This window comes from Falco peregrinus, chromosome W (assembly GCF_023634155.1).
Source record: "Falco peregrinus isolate bFalPer1 chromosome W, bFalPer1.pri, whole genome shotgun sequence".
Classification (NCBI taxonomy): Eukaryota; Metazoa; Chordata; class Aves; order Falconiformes; family Falconidae; genus Falco; species Falco peregrinus.
The window spans coordinates 27,028,666-27,047,797 of record NC_073743.1 but is presented as its reverse complement, the minus strand read 5'-3'; the positions used below and the strand labels follow the sequence as shown (position 1 = coordinate 27,047,797).

The 19,132-nt window shown below is 39.7% G+C and overlaps 1 protein-coding gene across 6 annotated transcripts in view; it reads right to left on the bottom strand.

Annotated features, from left to right (window-relative positions):
• The window catches only part of LOC129783015 (single-stranded DNA-binding protein 2-like), a 159,754-nt gene that overhangs the window by 105,237 nt on the left and 35,385 nt on the right, over window positions 1–19,132 (bottom strand). For all 6 annotated transcript variants that reach the window (XM_055792629.1, XM_055792630.1, XM_055792633.1 and 3 more), the window contains exons 3-4: window positions 12,302–12,363; window positions 10,456–10,540 (exon numbers count right to left, since the gene is read on the bottom strand). In XM_055792629.1, coding sequence (XP_055648604.1) covers window positions 10,456–10,540; window positions 12,302–12,363 — 147 coding nt within the window. The remainder of the gene's footprint in view (window positions 1–10,455; window positions 10,541–12,301; window positions 12,364–19,132) is intronic.

The following is a 19,132-nucleotide window of genomic DNA, read 5'->3' as shown; positions in this document are numbered from 1 at the left end:
AAAATTCCATGTGTTTAGGTCAAGAGAAAACTTCACCTAAAAGACAGTTTTGTGTGAATTTCAGTATTAAAAAAAAAGTAGGTTTATGAAATTAGAATAAAGCAGGCCTCATTGCAGAATAGTTTCATTGAGCTGTGTAACAAAAGTCTTCAAATTTATGGTCACTTCTAACATTCACTGATGCATTCTGAGAATATTTTCTCATAGACCTTTCATGGTAATCTTCAGTCTTCAAAAAAAGATGTACAAATATTCATAAACCTTCACATTCTCTGTACTACTGATGACAAATTATGGTCTTTTGGGTATCTAGGGCAAGGAACTGCCTCTTAGTTCTACTGAAGGAAGCTGGACACAGAGAAGAGCGGGAAAAAGTGGGTGGTTTTTTTCCCCCCTTAAAATATCAGAATAAATCCAGAGACCCAACTTGTTATGAAGTAGTAACATAAAGAGATCGAACAGCCATCTCAAATGCCCAAACACTATGCCCAATAGCCTCTAGAGAAATTTGGTTTATATCACTAAGATTTTCAAAAGGAAAAGTCTCTAGAGAACTGATTATAGCATAGTCTTTGATATAACCTACAACCTTCAGGTAAAGCTAAGCACCCTGCCATATAGTTTACTGTTAAAACATACTAGCAGGTGGAAGTGTGATACTTGTTTATGAGACTGTACAGTTTTTGGGGCAGTCAATGTGTCTTTTTCTTATCCTGTAAATTACTACCCCAGTCTTTTAGGAGCCATAAAAATAAACAAGAGACCATTACTTATATCAAAAGTTATCTTTCAAAGAGCTGTGGAATATATACCAATAAAACCTAACCTGGAAAATAATCAAGATTTTGCTATAGCTACTTGTGAGAATTAATAGATCCCTCTTTATATCAACATGTGGAACAATTTCCACTATAATAAGGGTGGGAGGCATAAGAACTTCTGGACTGTAAAAAGATCTTAACTATTATGTAAAGAAATAAATTTACAAGAAAGAACATTTTAGGTACTGGCCTTCCAAACCCGGATGCAAACAAATGGTCAAGTCTGTGGAATAGGAAAATGGCCACTCCTGGCAATCAAAAGCTCATTGGTAGGGATGGCTCTAAAACCTAACAGCCTTCTCTGAGGAATCACAAGATTTACATTTTATTTTCCTTTTAACCCCGGTAAGTTTTTAGCTTATAAAGAAATGGAAAAGAGGCAGGAATGATATGCCCATTGGAACATGCTTCTCTCAACAGAAGAACTCAGTTCAAAACTCAGAGAAGCAAGACCTTAACTAGAAAGATTAAGAGATCTTCTTAGGACACTGTGAAGAAAAAAAAAAAACATTCTACAGCAAAGACTAAATTTTGACTCAGACCATCCATATAAATGATTACTCATTTCACAAGACTGCAAAGCACATAGAAGCTTTCCTCCAGCAAAAGTAATAGATAACTGGAAAAGAAACATGGAGGCTTTTCTGCTTCAAATAAGCCATTCTTACTGAAGTGTCTGCAATATTAATAAGCTAGCACCAGTGGTGGTGGTTGGTTTGGTTTTTTTCCCTTAAATGAAACATAAACAAAGTCTTTCTAATTCTAGTTCTAAAATATTTATATTAAACTTCAAGGACAGAACCTATTTCTCTGGGCCAGCATACACACTTTCATGACATACGTTTGTCTTTTCAGGCCTGAAATATATTATGTAAATATACCTGCATTCAGAAACTTGTTCACTCTAATTGCAAATCTCAGTAGAAAATAAAAATAGAATCCATTTTACATAATATGGAGATGTTGTAAAAATTTACACTTAGTATGAATGTACATAATCTTTTAAAAGTCCAAATAGGCCTCTACTTTTCCATTTATTTAATCTTTACGAAGATGAACATTGTTAGTATTGCAAACAGTTACAGCATCCTCCTTGAGAGAGTCATTTCATGTTCCTGCTATCAGCCATGAAAGATTCTTCTCTCACTAGCTTGATAAAAATATATATGCAATATATACAAAAATATATACATATATGTATTGGGTGTGTCTGGAATGGAGTTAACTTTCCCCATAGCAGCCTGTATGGTGCTGTGTTTTAGATTTCTTGGTAAAGCAGTGATGGTAACACACAGATGTTTTGGCTATTGCTAAACAGTACTCACACAGCAGCATCAAGGTTTTATCTTTTTTCTACTCTATCCCACACAGCGAGTAGATTGAGGGTGGCCAAGAACTTGGGAGGGGAGACAGCCTGGAAAGCTGACCCAAATTGACCAAAGGGATATTCCATGCCATATAACATTGTGCTCAGCAATAAAAATAGAAGGGAGGAGGGTAGCCGTTGCTCAGAGATTGGCTGGGCATCGGTCTACTTGTGGGAGATAGTGAGTGATTGCCTTTGCATCACTTGTTTTGTTGGGGTTTTTTTCTTCTTTTTTCCTTCACTTATTAAACTATCTTTACATCAACCCACAAGTTTTCTCACTTTTGCTCTTCCTTTTCTCTCTCTTGTCCCACTGGGCAGGGGGAGTGAGCAAGCAGTTGAGTGGTACTTAGCTGCTAGCTGGAGTCAATCCACCACAACACAGAACAGAAAATATAACTAATCTAAAGGAGGTTTGGTTTTACTGTTCTTTTAAACAGTCAAGAACAGACCGATATGCACATACAGACAAGACTCAGTTTGCTTGATTAGAGTTGATGTTAGACAAAACTTAATATGCACTGTTTTTCAGGATAGCACTATATATAGAATCTAAGGATCCTCTTTTAGTCTTTTTCTCCCCAGTATATTGCAGATGTATGAAGTCCAGCTGCATAGAAGTTTGCTGACAATACTAAACTAGGAGGAGCTGTGGACTCTCTCGAGGGTAGAGAAGCCTTACAGAGAGATTTGGATAGACTAGAGAGCTGGGCAATCACCAACCATATGAAATTTAACAAGAGCAAGTGCCAGATTCTCCGCCCGGGACTGGAAAATCCTGGTTATACATACAAATTAGGGGACGAGAGGCTGGAGAGCAGCCCCGTGGAAAAAGCTCTGGGGGTTTGGGTTGATGGCAAATTTAATATGAGTCAACAGTGTGCCCTGGCAGCCAAAAGGGCCAGCCGTGTCCTGGGGTGCATCAAGCACAGCATAGCTAGCCAGGTGATGGAGGTGATTGTCCAACTCTATACTTTTGTGGCCCCACCTCGAGTACTGCATGCAGTTTTGGGCACCTCAGTATAAGAAGGACATCAAACTATTAGAGTGTGTCCAGAGGAGGACGACCAAGATGGTGAAAGGTCTTGAGGGCAAGACTTCTGAGGAGTGGCTGAGGTCACTTGGCTTGTTCAGCTTGGAGAAGACTGAGAGGTAACCTCATTGCAGTCTACAACTTCCTCAAGGGGGCAGCGGAGGGGGAGGTGCTGATCTCTCTCTGGTGAGCAGCCATAGGACATGAGGAAATGGAATGAAGTTGTGTCAGGGGAAGTTCAGATTAGACATTAGGAAAAGGTTCTTCACTGAGAGGGTGGCTGGTCACTGGAACAGGCTCCCCAGGGAAGTGGTCATGGCACCAAGCCTGTCAGAGTTCAAGGAGCATGTGGACAATGCTCCTAGTCATATGGTTTAGTTTTAGGTAGTCCTGCAAGGAGCAGGGAGTTGATGGTCCTTATGGGTCCCTTCCAACTTGAGATATTCTACGAGTCAATGATTCTGTGATATATTTAGTCATATTCAAGAACAAGCAAAGCACATGCTGAAATTTTATGAAAAATCAAATAATGAAATAATCCTCATCACCTGAAAAATTGTCTAAAAAATGACATTTTTTGCTACTGCAATTAGAAACCGTGAGACTTAAAGTAATCAAAATGTTCTGTATCTAATAATTTTATGAGTCGACCTGTGTGTTTCAGAATGACTATCAACTAAGTTTACCAAGACAGCAGTACTTCAGAAATCATTAAATCATGCCCAAGTACTTCTCCATCAAAAAATTTTAAATCTTTCTCTTTTTTTACAGAAGCAAAGACAGAAAAAATATTAGGCCTGGTAATGCAACCTACTTAGCATTAAACATGACTTGTCTGGTGTATTAGGCCACACACGCCTACAGCAAGAATAATTTTCTTAGAACAAGAACAACACATACCAAATTAAAAAATTTAAATTGCTAATATGAATTAATAAATGAGCCTTCTGTAATTTTTGTACTTGACAATTACAGTTTTTAGATATGACAGTGCAACTCTACTACTTGACCTGTAATCTAACAACAGGGTTTTGATATTATCAAACCCCTTGACCTGACTCAGAAGCTAGAATTCAGTCACTGGCTTTATGACAGACTTCATTGATGATGGAAATTTGATTCCTCTTGAGTCAGTGGCTAAACTCTACATGGGTCAGTATTTCACAGAGCATTTAATAAATGTTTATCTTCAACTACTAAGAAATATGCTTTACTGTATTTTATAACCATGTTGTGTGCTTTAATATGAATATACAAGACACTCATAAAATATTAAATATATAAACGATTTCAAAAGTATGCATTTTGATATCAAAATTCGGAGTTTCTGAGCCCCCTTGCTTTCTAGCACTCCTCGCTGAAGCGGGAGGCTAGGTGTGGCTGGGCCAGGATTCTGAGATAAAACTCAACAGAGTCGTTGTTAAGCAGGTATTCTTTTTTTGCGGCGCCGGGTGCATAGGGGATCGCTCCTCCTAGTATGCACACCTCAGCTCTGGTTCTCACTATTTTTATGCTACAACCTAATACATATGCATAATATTTCCTGGAAAACTAATATATATTTAAACTATTTGCCAAAATGTTTTACATATTTTTCCACCTCCACGCATAGCAGTTCATTTCTGCTGACTTAAAACTTATGTTATTGTTCTGACACACACCATCCTGTTCTTTAGTTAAAGAAAATGTATATCTTCCTTTGTAGTACTCGTTTATCATTGTCCAAGATTATTTATGACATACCCTTATGGTTCTACTTCCCCTTACCTAAACTCCCAGACCACAAAGACGTAGCAACTGAGTATATTCCCTACATCCTACAGACGCTAGTAAACCCCTGCCAACTCACCGAAGTTGACTGATCTCTTGTTCTTTTAACCCTTACATATCAATTTGTCACAATGCAGATTATTTTACTAAACAAAAAGCACATGACACAAAGGAGCAGCATCAGTTTTGCTAGATATCAGACAAGTTCATCTCAACTGTGACAAAAATAACGCAACAGCTAGCTTTTCCTGTCACCTTAAAAGATTAAGAGTGGGTTACAGAAATACCTGGTGAATGTATTTATAAAATAAACCCATTTGTGTCTAAAATAAACATTCATCCTCTCTTATGCAGATTGATGTACATACAGAAGCATACCATGATCTCATTTATTTTATCACACAAGACTTTATACAGTAACTTAAGCATTTACACAAGCACAGAATTGTATCATACACAACATTCAATTATTTTAACTTTTAAAATTATAATAAATAACACACAGAACTGAACAATAAGACCATGTAATAAACCAAGACTTGTAGAAGTCATAAATGCTATGAAGTTGATGCTAAGACATTTTTTATTTGAATTTTGATTCAGCTACTCAAATTCTTAGTATACCTCAAATTTTAGATTCAATAGTTAACTTACTGATCATTGAAATTCTCATGAGTTCAAAGAACTGTAGATTCCACTCCTTTTTCAATCTCCAAGAACTTTGTTATTTAATTTCAAAATCATTTCACAACTTTTATAGGTTTAATACGTTTTTGGGTGTAAATGGCAAGGTTTTTTGGAGAGCGGCCAGTAGGGGTAGCTACTGTAGGAAGAGGTCAGGGGCTGCCCTGTGCTAGACCACAGTCAGTTCCAGCTGGCTCTGCAATGGCCCCACTACAGGCTAAAGCTGAGCCCATCAGCGAAGTCTGGAAGTTTGTGGTCCCTCTGTGATAACGTATTTAAGAAAGGGCAGAAAATGCTGAGGAGGAGGGAACAATGGAGGGAACAACAAGGTCAGAGAAGTAAGAAATGCTCCATGGCAGAATAGGCACACACACACCCCCCACCACCCCCACCACCACCCTGATGGGACTGCAGCCTGTGGAGGACCCACACTGGAGCACAGGAAATGAACAAGTAAGAAGGAAGGAACAGCAGGAAGAACAGAGTGAGAAAAAATGAGCAGCAGAGAGAAACTTCCTAACACTGACCCCAATCTCCTGCACTGCTCATTGTCTCTCTGAAAGGACTGAGTGTAACCCACGGTGATAACGTGGGGGGAAGAAAAGTGTCTGGAGTGAAGTTTAGCCTGGGAAAAGGGGGAGAAAAGATGCTTTCCCTAAGTGTCTAAATGTTTGTCTTTGTTTCCCAATACACAGATCAGTAATTAAAATGTTTAGGTTATATACATTGGAAATATATTAGGTTAACTTCCCCAAGTTGAGTCTGGTTTGCCCCCAACAGTAACTGCTGAGTGATTTCCCAGTTTTTATTTCAACCCATGAATTTTCTTGCATCTGTTCTTTCTATCTCAATCACCCCCTACCACCTGAATCAAAGGGGGGCAGGGGTGAATGAGAAGTTGTGCAGGTGCTTGGCTGATATTCATGGCCAACCCACTACACTGACTTTTGATATGCACAGTATATTGTGAGCGCACAATGGCCCACTGAAGTCAACTGTCATACTGGGGATTCTGATCTCACAAATTTACTTCACTATAGTCATTCTTTACTGTCATAATCTATTCCTGTAAAATTATTCCTCCTTCAGTGGGGAATTAAACATTGTTCTAATAGCAAGAATTCATAACAATGAAGCTATTGCAATATTTATATTTTTTTTCAACCACTGTATATTTAAAAAAGAAAAGGTAAAAAAGATGGCAGAAATTTCATAGAATCATAGAATCATTTAGGTTGGAAAAGATCTTTAGGATCATCAAGTCCAACCATTAACCCAGGACTGCCAAGTCCACCACTAAACCATATCCCTAAGCACTGCATCTACACATCTTTTAAATACCTCCAGGGATAGTGATTCAACCACCTCCCTGGGCAGCTTGTTCCAATGCTTGACCACACTTTCGATGAAGAAATTTTTCCTAATATTCAATCAAAACCTCCCCTGGCACAACTTGAGGCCATTTCCTCTTGTCCTGTCGCTGGTTATCGTGGAGAAGAGACCTACCCCCACCTGCCTACAGCCTCATATGAGGTAGTTGTAGAGAGCAATAAGGGCCCCCCTGAGTCTCCTTTTCTACAGACTAAACCACCTCACTTCACTTAGTCACTCCTCATAAGACTTGTTCTCTAGACCCTACACAAGCTTCGTTGCCCTTATTTGGGCACGCTCCAGTACCTCAATGTCTTCCTTGTAATGAGGGCCCCAAAAAAGAACAAAATATTCAAGGTGTGGCCTCACCTGTGCCAAGTACAGGGGGACAATCACTTCCCTAGTCCTGCTGGTCACACTATTTCTGATACAGGCCAGGGTGCTGTTGGCTGCCTTGGCCACCTGGGCACACTGCTGGCTCATGTTCAGCCAGGTGTCAATCAGCACCCCCAGGTCCTTTTCCCCCAGGCAGCTCTCCAGCCACTCTTCCCCAAGCCTGTGGCATTGCATGGGGTTGTTGTGACCCAAGTGCAGGACCCAGCACTTCTTGTTGAGCTTCATACAATTGGCCTCAGCCCATTGTTCCAGCCTATCCAGATCCCTCTGCAGAGCCTTACTACCCTCAAGCAGATCAACAATCGCCCGCCAACTTTGTTTTCTCTGCAAACTTACTGAGGGTGCACTCAATCCCCTCATCCAGATCATAAATCATCATCATAAATGATGGAGAGTGGCTTGGTGATCTCTTCGACTGGTTCCCTCAGTACCCTTGGGTGGATCCCATCCAGCCCCATAGACTTGTGCGTGTCTAAGTGGAGCAGCAGGTCACTAGCCATTTCTTCCCGGACTGTGGGAACTTCATTCTGCTCCTTATTCCTGTCTTCCAGCTCAGGGTGCTGAATACCCTGAGGGTAACTGGTCTTGCTATTAAAGACTGAGGCAAAGAAGGCATTGAATACCTCAGCCTTTTCTTCATCATTTGTGGCAATGTTCCCCCCTGCATCCAATAAAGGATGCAGATTATCCTTGGCCCTTCTTTTATTTCTTAGGCATTTGTAGAAACATTTTTTGTTATCTTTCACAGCAGTAGTGGCCAGCCTGAGTTATAGCTGGCCTTTCGCCTCTCTAATCTTCACCCTGCATAACCTCATGACATCCTTATAGTACTCCTGAGTTGCCTGCCCCTTCTTCCAAAGTTGGTAAATTCTCCCTTTTCCGCTGAGTTCGAGGCAAAGCTCTCTTTTCAGCCAGGCTGGTCTTCTTCCCTGCCAACTCGTCTTTTTACAGCACATGGGGATGGCCTGCTCCTGTACCTTTAAGACTTCCTTCTTGAAGAATGTCCAGCCTTCCTGGACCCCTTGGCCCTTCAGGACTGCCTCCCAAGGGACCCTGTCAACCAGGCTCCTAAATAGGCCAAAGTTGGCTCTCTGGAAGTCCAAGATTATACTGTCTCCCCTTCTTACTTCTCCAAGAATCAAAAACTCTATCATCTCATGATCGCTATGCCCAAGATGTCCTCTGACCACCACATCACCCACCAGTCCTTCCCTGTTTGTAAACAACAGGTCCAGTGGGGCATCTCCCCTGGTTGGCTCACTGACCAGCTGTGTCAGGAAGTTATCTTCCACACACTCCAGGAACCTCCTAGATGGTTTCCTGTCTGCTGTCTTGTATTTCCAGCAGACATCTGGTAAGTTGAAGTCCCCCATGAGAACAAGGGCTAGATATCATGAGACTTCTCCCAGCTGCTTGTAGAATGTTTCATCTGCCTCTTCATCCTGGTTGAGTGGTCTATTACAGACTTCCACCAGGATATCCGCCTTGTTGGCCCTCCCTTGATCCTTAATCATAAATTTGTACTTGCAATACTTACTTTGGTTTTAATTTGAGGAATATGCTTCACCAATTTGGTTGACCTTAACACCTCAGTGGATGGGAAACTTCCTCATAATTTTCTTCCTAACCTCTCTCTCATACATTTTTTTCATTGATTATGAGTAATCAATGCATCATAGACACTACTGTGCAGAACTATCCAAGCTCCTCTACCAGTCAGCCTCAAAATCTAACCACCAAGGACAGGGTATTAATGTCTCATTAGTCTATAAGTAAAATATGCTTAACAGTTCTGATTGTGTTAATGGTGCATTTGTAACATAGTCTTTGATACCTACAAAGAAGGCAAGATCACCATTAGTTCACATATTATAGGATGCTGAGCCATCATCAGATTATGACAATTTGTGTCAGTATCTTGAAATTTAAGACAGTGGAAAATGATAACTTAGTTGATTTGTCTAATATTTTATGATTTTCTATTCATAAGGTATTGTGGTATGACAGCCTACTTTTAATTTCATGCGTAGTAATATTTTTCTGTAATAATTAAAAAATATTTTTAAGACAGACCTAGAAAACACTCAAGGAAAGAGTTTTCAGAATTATATAATCAGGGGAGCATTTTATTCTTTTTTTATATTATATGAATGGCCTAAAGGAATGATAAACCCAGCTCAGTCAGCCTCCTGAGGATTTTGTTGGTAAAAAAGAAATCAACAGTTGAAGAGCTGTCATAGTAAATATAAACCAAATTCCATTGCAACTTTGGAATGCAGTTCCAGAGTGCTGGAGTTTTCTATTTACATTATGAGAATATAAAAAAAGGAATGGAAAACTGTAAGTTTTTTTGTTGCTAGTTTCTATAACATTTTGGCCCTTTCAGGCAAAACACCACCAAATTTCTTGCTGTGTTTCGAACTGGAACTCAGTGACATCAAAATTGGCATAATATTTTGTCCTCTTTTTCTTTTGCTCTAGTAGATTAAGTGATTTATATTTTTTTTTTCTATGATGCATAAGTGTTTACCATTGCAACAAAAAATACTTATTTCAGTATACCAAAATATCTAAAGAATAGTCACATGTTAAGTCAGTATGGTCCTTCCAGAAGCCATGGGATTAATTCCATCTACTGAACTGTCTTTTATTTAGTGTTGACAGGATATGGTTATTTGGACAGCACATATCTGTGCTTCTATTTGGCCTGGGCCTTTGTGACTGAGACCAGGCTGATGTGTCCATGTGGGAGAGAGAGAGGGACACCCTTCATTCTGTATTAATATATGGGACAGTACTTTCACCTGTGAGATAGATTCCAGGATTTTCCCATGTGACACTGGGTAATCACAGGATTAGACAGTCTTAATTCTAAGGCATCCCTGGAAAGCAAATGAGAGCTACTTATATATGATGGGCTTCTGCATTTTTGAGTCATTGTCCTGCAGAAATATTTCTCTGTCACATTCATACCTGTGATTAATAAAAACATTGTAAAGACATATACAACTTACATATTCATGAAAGGCTTTTGCTTCACTTGAATTTTCACATGTTTCTCGTCTTTCTGGAGCTGCACAGTAGAGATCCCAAAATACACTGCAAGTTAAGAAGTAACAGATATGGTGAGAAAATCATTGTAATTCTCATAGATTTCATGGTGTGCATACACCACACGTGTGAAATAGACATATCACTTTGTAGCCAAGAGCTGAAAACACTTATCTATATGAAAGAATTCAGCTTTGTGAAACATCTGTGAGGAATCAAGTCCTGTTATCTGATTCTCTGAAGCAAGCAGTGCTTGTATTTCTTTAAAACCACTGTAGTATAAACCAAGAAGCTAGTCTAATACACAAGCTTTCAGGATATAAAGAAAATTAATAAAACTCTGCATTTAACCTCATACCTCTTCAACTTCTGCAATTTACTACCACAAAGCACTGGAAGGCACAGATTCATACAGTAATACCGTGATGTTGTGAAAATGGAAAAAAATTAAGAGAAAATTTGGAGTTCTTCCAAGTTCCAATACTGTCCTTTAAACAAAATTTCCTAGAGAAACAAATGTATGGATAAGAGTAGGAAATAGAAGGGTATCCTATCCTATAACCCTTGGTTGATAAAGAATGAAAGAGTAAAACGAAATTATGATACTCCAATAAGTCTTTCCCTGCCTCAAATGGAGTTATTCATGAATTGATTCTAACACACTATAAGTATCTCTGAACTGTTAAGAAACAATACAGAAGATATTTCATTATGGCAGGAATGTTAGCCTCAAAGTTTCTAGAATGAAATTATCTATATGCTAGAACAATTAAAAGAATAAAATTTGTAAGTTTCATTTTGTTTCTTTATTGTTTTAGATTTAACCCTCTAGCTTAGCCCAGCACCATAATTCAGAATTGTGGAAAATTTGACCACTCTGCTGCAGATGGTCAAAATTAAGGATCATGCAGACATCAGAGATATAAGGAACAAATTCTCCTTGTCAGGCTTCCATCACTTACTTAAAAACAGAGAAGTCAATAAAGAACATGTCATCTTCCACACAGCTGTACAAATCACATGGGTTTTTATATTCAAGTCAGACTACTTTACAACTTATAGCTTAATTCTTGTAAAAATTTCTTGTATAGATGGTTGTCCATATTCTCCATAATTTTGAATTCTTGCAAATGTAGCCATATCATATATATTCAAATCACTGCTAAATGTTTCTTTTTGCCTTGGGAATTTTATATATACAAATGTGTATACATATATGTAAAATGTGTTTATTTTCTCTAAACACCAATATATATATAAGTAAGGAGCATCATGCATAAAAAATTACAAGTCATCTCTGTGTCCTACCCATATTCTGAGCTGAAAGAAATTGCAAAAGCAGCTACTACAACTGTAAGCTCATGCTAACATAAACTGCCTCTCAAAAATGCTGGTAGCTTGGGTTCAGCTAATGGCTTTCATATGCTATTCCCATGACTAAAATGTGCACTAAAGACTGAGGAAGCTCACATCTATTTGCAGAGTCTCTGTACATATTTATTTCAAATGTAGTTATTCAGGATATAGGGAATGATCTCTTAAATACACAATTTAATAAAAGATGGTAAACAAAGAAATGCAGGCCATCTTCTTTCAAAGATGCTGCCTTATCAATCCATTATTCAACATTTCTTTTCCTATATTTAATATCTATATACTTTCCTATATCTAATTTTCCGTTCTTTCAACACTTTACAAGAAAATATTCCCTTTTTACAATATTCATTCACCTGAATTTCTTGCCTCCAGACGTTGGAATTCACAATGAACATATTCTAAAAATCAGAGGAATAGAAAATTGACACTTACCACCACCAGGAGTGCAAGAATCCTGGGGGCTCCCCTAGTGTGATGGTTTTTTTCCACCTTATCTAAAGGGAAACAGTAAAAACAGTCTGTACTCTTTTTGTGATCACTGTGACTAAAAAGCATTACATAATTTATTCAGGGAGTAAAAAAGGAAGAATAAAAGATTTTGTAGTTATAGAAGGCTTTATCATCATCAGTCTGAGTGGCCATATTACTTTATCACACTTTGGTGGGTTGACCTTGGCTAAGGGCCAAATGCCAATCCAGCAGCTCACTCTCACTCCCCCTCCTCAGCAGGACAGGGGGAGAAAATAGGATAGGTTAAAATAAAGACAGATTGCTTACCAATTACTATCATGGGCAAAACAGATTTGACTTGGAGAAAATTAATTAAATTTATTGACAATTAAAAATAGAGTAGGATAATGAGAAACAAAATAAAAAATATAAATAAAAAAACACCTTTTCCCCCACTCCTTTTTCCCAGGCTCACCTTTGCTCCTTCATTCCTGACTCCCTCTACCTCCCTACCTCCCCCCCCCCTCCATTGTCCCTGAGCCTCTGGGGGGTTACAGTCAGTACATAACAATTCCTCTCTGCCACTCCTTCTTCATCAAACTTTTCCTCTGCTCCAGCATGGATCGTTACATGGGCTGAACTCCTTCAGGAAAAAATCTGCTAGAGCATGGGTTCTCCATGGGCCACAGTTTCTTTCAGGAAATATCCAACTGCTCTGACATGGGGTCCTCCAAAGGCTGCAGTGTGGATATCTGCTCCACTATGGTCTCTTCCACAGGCTGCAGGGGAATATCTGCTCCAGCACCATGGAGCATCTCCTGCTCATCCTTATTCTCTGACCTTGGTGTTTGTACAGTTGTTTCTCACTTTTTTCTTCACTCCTCATCTGGCATTTGTGTCCTTTCTTAAATATATTTTCACAGGGGTGCCACCAACTTTGCTGATGGGCTCAGCTTTGGTCTGCAGTGAGGATGTTGTGGAGCCAGCTGGAACCAGCTGTGTCCAGCACAGAGCAGCCCCTGAACTCTTCTCACAGAGGCCACCCCTGCAGCCCCTGCCACTGCTATCAAAACCTCGCCATGTATGACCAATACACATGCTTATTAATTTAGCTGATGCCTCTCATTTTAGCAAAGCATGTTTTAGATTTATTTTTTAAATATTTTGAATACAATTAAGGGTATATTTTGTATCACTCCACCATTAAGACGGGTTTATTTAAGTTCAAAAATGCATAACAAAAAAGTGTTAAAAAACACCCTTAAAGTTATCTAAAATATTTTCCAAGAATAATTCCTAAGAAAAACATACAGGATACAGAACTAATGTTACTGATTCAGCAGGTGGCTCTGTTCTCTCCACATCTGAAGTGAGCAAATGTTTTAGAATCCTCAAGGAGTACTGTTAGAGGTAATGTGATAAATCTGACTAACATCAGAGTAACAACAGAGATATAACCCATTCTATCACCATGCAATGAAAATGTAAAACTAGTTTAACTTGATTTGTCTGCACTGGGAAACTGTTGAATAGAGATATACTATCTATGCTTGCTTTCCTACCTGAGAACTCTGGTTTACACTGTTTTCAAAGGAAATGCAGTTTAAGAATTCTTACCTTTGACTTCACACTTTTATTACTGATCAACAAACACATTGGACAACATAAACACACTGTGAAAGTATTCTGGCTCTCTGCAATTCTTTACAAGTGTTGTATCTTAACCATTACCACACAATTTATTGATGACATAGTCATCAGCTTGTCCTTTACTACAAAACTAAAAAGTAACTATAATAAAGCCAGTGTGATTGTTTAAGGGACTCTATCATAAATAACTTTATACAAGGATTCTGTAGAAATCCATAACAAAACTGTTAGGAAGGCCAGCTCATCTTAAAACAAGGTGGAAACCAGGGCATACTGTTCCAATATTCAAAATTCTAATTCTATTCTTCAAATCTATATCCAAATTCCTCCAGTTACAACCACACATAGCATTATTTCCTGAAAAAATTGATAAAAATAATTGTTTAAATACATACCATATTCTGCTTTAAACATGACAGTAATGGCAGATGAAAGGAGCATTATTTTAATGAAATGCTTAAACAGCTTTAACATGAAATGTATATAAGGATAGATATAAAGTTATATAAATGCTTAATATAAAAGGTAGACAGTGTTCACACTGTATGTAAGAGGCACTGGTAAAGCTGGGATTTTTTCAAAAGAAAAAAAACCCCACCCTTTGATCCTCAACTCCAACTTGATTTCCACACTGGATCCAACAGCCCAAGAGAGACAAGGCTGCTGCAGCTCCACATCCCCAGGTCTAACCAGTAGTGAGTGAGTCTGAAAATGTATTCCTAGTAGGAATATGCACACAGAGCACACATATACACATTTATACATGGCAGGCCATACAAATCAGAGACATTCAGAGCACACACATGAACACAGACAGCACCAACAGCCTCATCCTGCTCCCCTCTCTGGCTGAGCAGGATGGAGGCCCACTAGTGAGACTATCTATACATATGTATAATGTGGATCCTTCCAGCAGCTGGGCTCAGACACTCAAACTGCCCAGTAGCTGCCCCTGGACCCCAGTCTCCCCAGTTGCTGGCACCTGGACATATGAACCCCCTAGGCCATAGCCCCACTCCAGTTGCTGATTGTCTCACATGCATATCCAGAGCTAGCTGGGACTCCCCTGGTCCTCCAGTAGCCAATCCCCAGTGGTCTGACCCTTAGACACACACACCTGGCTCCCAGTCCACTTCACCTACTTGCCAGCTAGTCCAGCTTGATCTTTGCTAGCGCTCAGGCATTCACTTGCACACCCACACTCACTCCAGTTGTTATCATCACAGACATATGGGCCTCTGACCCCTGGTCCCACCCCAGTGGCTGACACTTGGTTTCACTCACCCTGGTCTTTCCAGTCACTGGCACCCAGGCCCTCCAACCTGCAGTCCCTGCCCAGTTGCTGGCACCCAGACCCTCACTCACTACAGACACACAGGCTGCTATGACCCAAGGTCTCACTCCAGTTGCTGGCTGTGAAGTCAAGTCACTCAGGTCTCTCCAATCACTGGCACCACAGCTACAAAGGCCCTCCTACTCATGGTTTGACTCCAGTTGCTGGCACTCAGCCCCCGGGGGGTGGGTGGGAAGAGGGAGAGAGAGAGAATCCATCACCCAGGAAAGAAGAAAGGAATTTAGTAAGAAGATAGGACAGACTGCACTGATCAGGTGCAGGGAATGACCAAACAAATGCACCAATCAGCACCTATTTACATGCAATCAGCCTTTTTATCCCCTTGCCCCTCTATTTTCCCCACATTTGTTCCTCCCCAAATCACCTAAATCCTTCCCCTTTCTCATCTTTGGCTCCTCCCCTAAACATACCATAATAAATCCTGTGCAGTCCCAAAATACTCTTCCCCTGCATCCCACAATGTGTCCCATACCTCTAGGTAGTAACCTCTCTCAGTCAAAAAAGTGATCTAGTGTTGACTCATCTTGATGGGTGTCACATCTGGACAATGGGACTAAGGGTTTCCTGGGAGAGGCCCAGGCAGGCTATCTGTTCCTCCAAGTCCTTAATTTGGGTTCTTGCCTGCCTTTGGGACCTCTGTGTTCCTCTGGGCTTGTGAAAATTGACCTTTGATAAGGCTGTTAGCTCCTGTGATGGACCTGGGAGGAGCTGGAGCAGAGTATTATTATTATTTGGGCTTCCCCCCCCACCTTGTCTTTCTGGGCTCTTATGTGGGTGTGCAGACAAGCTTTTATCATAAAACCTAACAGTATTCATACTGCTAGCCACTGGTAAACCTAGGATTTTCCAAAAGAAAATAAAACTTTTATTCTCAACTTCAACTTGATTTCTGCACTCAACTCTTAAGAAAGTTAAGCATATATATTTTCTGTCAATAGCTTGCAGGAGAGGTATATATAATTAGTACAACTAAAAAGTTTTCTTCGCTCTCACATGAAGTTACCTAATGTAATTTTGATGTATTATGTAAACAGGCACAACTATTCAAAAATCATTCTGCTTTTTAAAAAATATTTTAAGAGATAACCTAGAGGCACTATCATTTCTGTCAGCAAAGTGATTTCAAGAATCAGTCAGCAATATGCAGGCAAGCGGAGGCTATCTTTATTTGGCAGCGCTGGGTGTGACGTACAGAATTAAACTCTATAACTTGAAAGTTATAAAGTAGGTATGTTTATTGCGCGCAGATGCACGGGGGATCGCTCCTCCGCAAGCGTGCATGCCCGAAGTGACGAACCATCTCACATTTATACAATAAAACAAATGAATATTCAATTAATGCCTATACATATTAGTTACCTAAACCCACTTACTCACGCTTCGTATGTTAATTAGCTTATCAGTCCTTTGCCTGGAATGTGGTGGTCTTGCAGGTTTGTAGGTGATTCATGTTCTTGTGACCATCCGATCTTCTTCAGGTGATTCATGTCCTTGTGACCATCCAGTCTTCTCCAGCAAGGAGACTTAGCACTCCCTGCGACGAGCGAGGGAAAGCAAGCAGCCGACTCAATGTGAGTGATAAAGCAAGCTTTGATTTATAACGGCGCGATTATGTCTTATATACAGTTCCAGTTAATTATGCCTACTAGTCATCTGCTGATTGGCTAAGCTCTAAAGGGTTACATTTTCATACGTCCTACTTGCGGTTTCTGCGGATAGCTAGCTACATATTTTTTTTTCCTCTCTTGTCTACGCGAATTCCTCAAAGTTATTTACAACATTAGGCACAAGGTCAGTGTTTTTCTCAGCTTCCTTATCAGCATGCCTCAGCATAGCTGCAAGGCCTGCTTCAGCTAACTTACCCTAACTTTGTTTCACAAAGATCTTTAAGGGAGTCATGGCCATGATCACACAGCCATTCTGCAACAACTCCCTCCCTCTAGATAGCATTTGAATGTCTCTCATCTTTTTCTCATTCTCTTTTAAATAGCCCCTTTGTTAGAGAAAGAAGGGCAGGCTTCTCCCCTTTTGTTAGAGGAAGAGGGGCAGACATCTCCCCATCTCCCCCTCTCCCCTTTGTTAGAGGAGGAGGGGCAGGCGTCTCCTCAAAACTGTAGTCCTCTCCTCAGAGCTGTGTGCCTATGTGACCAGACACCGCACCCATGACTAGTCACCATACCCACATTCCTTGAGCAGACATATACAATCACAATCGATGTCCATTATCCCCATTTCACACTATTTCTCCATATCAATCCCCCCTTTTCTATTAAACTAAGTAAATTCTTTTACTTAAGCAGTCTTCCCGAATGATATAAAGCATCATACATAAGTGTTACCCTTTTAAACATTCTCCAAACCCACAAATATAACATAATGGTTAGTATTAAGGAAATTCCTAAACTGATCAATAAGATCACAATGGGGTGTACCATAGTGTTAAGAATTCCTGTTGCAGAAGGTGACCAGCCAAAGAGAGTATCCCACCAATTATGGTTTCCATCCTGTTCTACCTTTTTTAAAACTTTCTTGATCCCCTCTACATCATGATGGATCATAAGAAGAGTTTCATGTCCCTTTTCTTTGGTTTCTTCCAGTATACGTAGTAAATCTGCATGTTTTAATAGTTCTTTTATACTGCTTATATTTAGTCCTATGGGGGTAGGAATTATCATCTGTGATAGGGTAAAGTTGGATTTTAAGAATGGATGAGACACTACTGGGGCTGAGTAACTAAAATCGCATCCTGTGATAGTAGTAAAATTACAAATACAATAATTTGAATACTGTGCAGTCTCTTTTACCTCCCCATCTATGGTTATTGTGTTACACTTAGTTCTCAAACACGCACATCCCTTCCCTGCATATATAATTACTGTTTTCAAGTTTGCATTTGGTCGGGCCTCGAAATGACATATTTTCTGATCTGTATCTAAACAAGTATCCTGAGCCATTATAGTATTGCTTTCACAGAGGAAGCCCTGCTGTTCTCACATAATACAAGATTCTAAATCTACTGTTTGCCACTTGTCGCCTGTCTTTCTGGCCCATGTTCTATGTTCAAAAGGGTATAGGAGCACCCCATTATGGTTAATTCCAAGGGCTACAATGGGGTGTATGGTAATTATTACTGCATTATGTATGGTTAACACAAAAGTTGTGATGGTGTATGTGTTGGGGTCGTAGGTAAAGTTCACCATATTCCACCATGACTGGAGTTTTCTTTCTACCTCCGTAGCATTGTCCCAAACCATCTTTCGAATTTCCGTAGGAAATATGCCTTCCTCTCCTTCTCTTATTATGGATGCAGCTATTGATTGCATCCACATTTGGGCTTGGATACAACTTAGAGCCAGGGCGACGTCATCCTGTAAACCACCTAATGCCTTAGTGATGAGTTGATGATCTTCCATGTTTATTTGTTCCCACCTGGGGAGTACCTTCGATATCAACCATTGATGTGCCCCTAATGCCAATAATGAAGATTTTAGTGGTTGTTGTAGTTTTGATAGATCGGCCGTGGTGGCGGCTAGTTTATTCATTATCACCTCTGAGTCTATGGAATTTAATACTCCGAGTCCTGTTCCCAACATTCCAGTTACATCTCTCATTATTCTGTTTCGATAAATATTTCCCCTTTTTCTTAACCAAGTTGTCCATCCCTCATAAGAGGTTCGTAAGAAGGGGGAACAGGATGGCTTAACATCAGAAACATTGACTTGTATTTTTAACTCTATTCTTTTAAGATGATATGGAGAAATAATGTGAAATGGGGATAATGGACATGGATTGTGATTGTATGTGTCTGC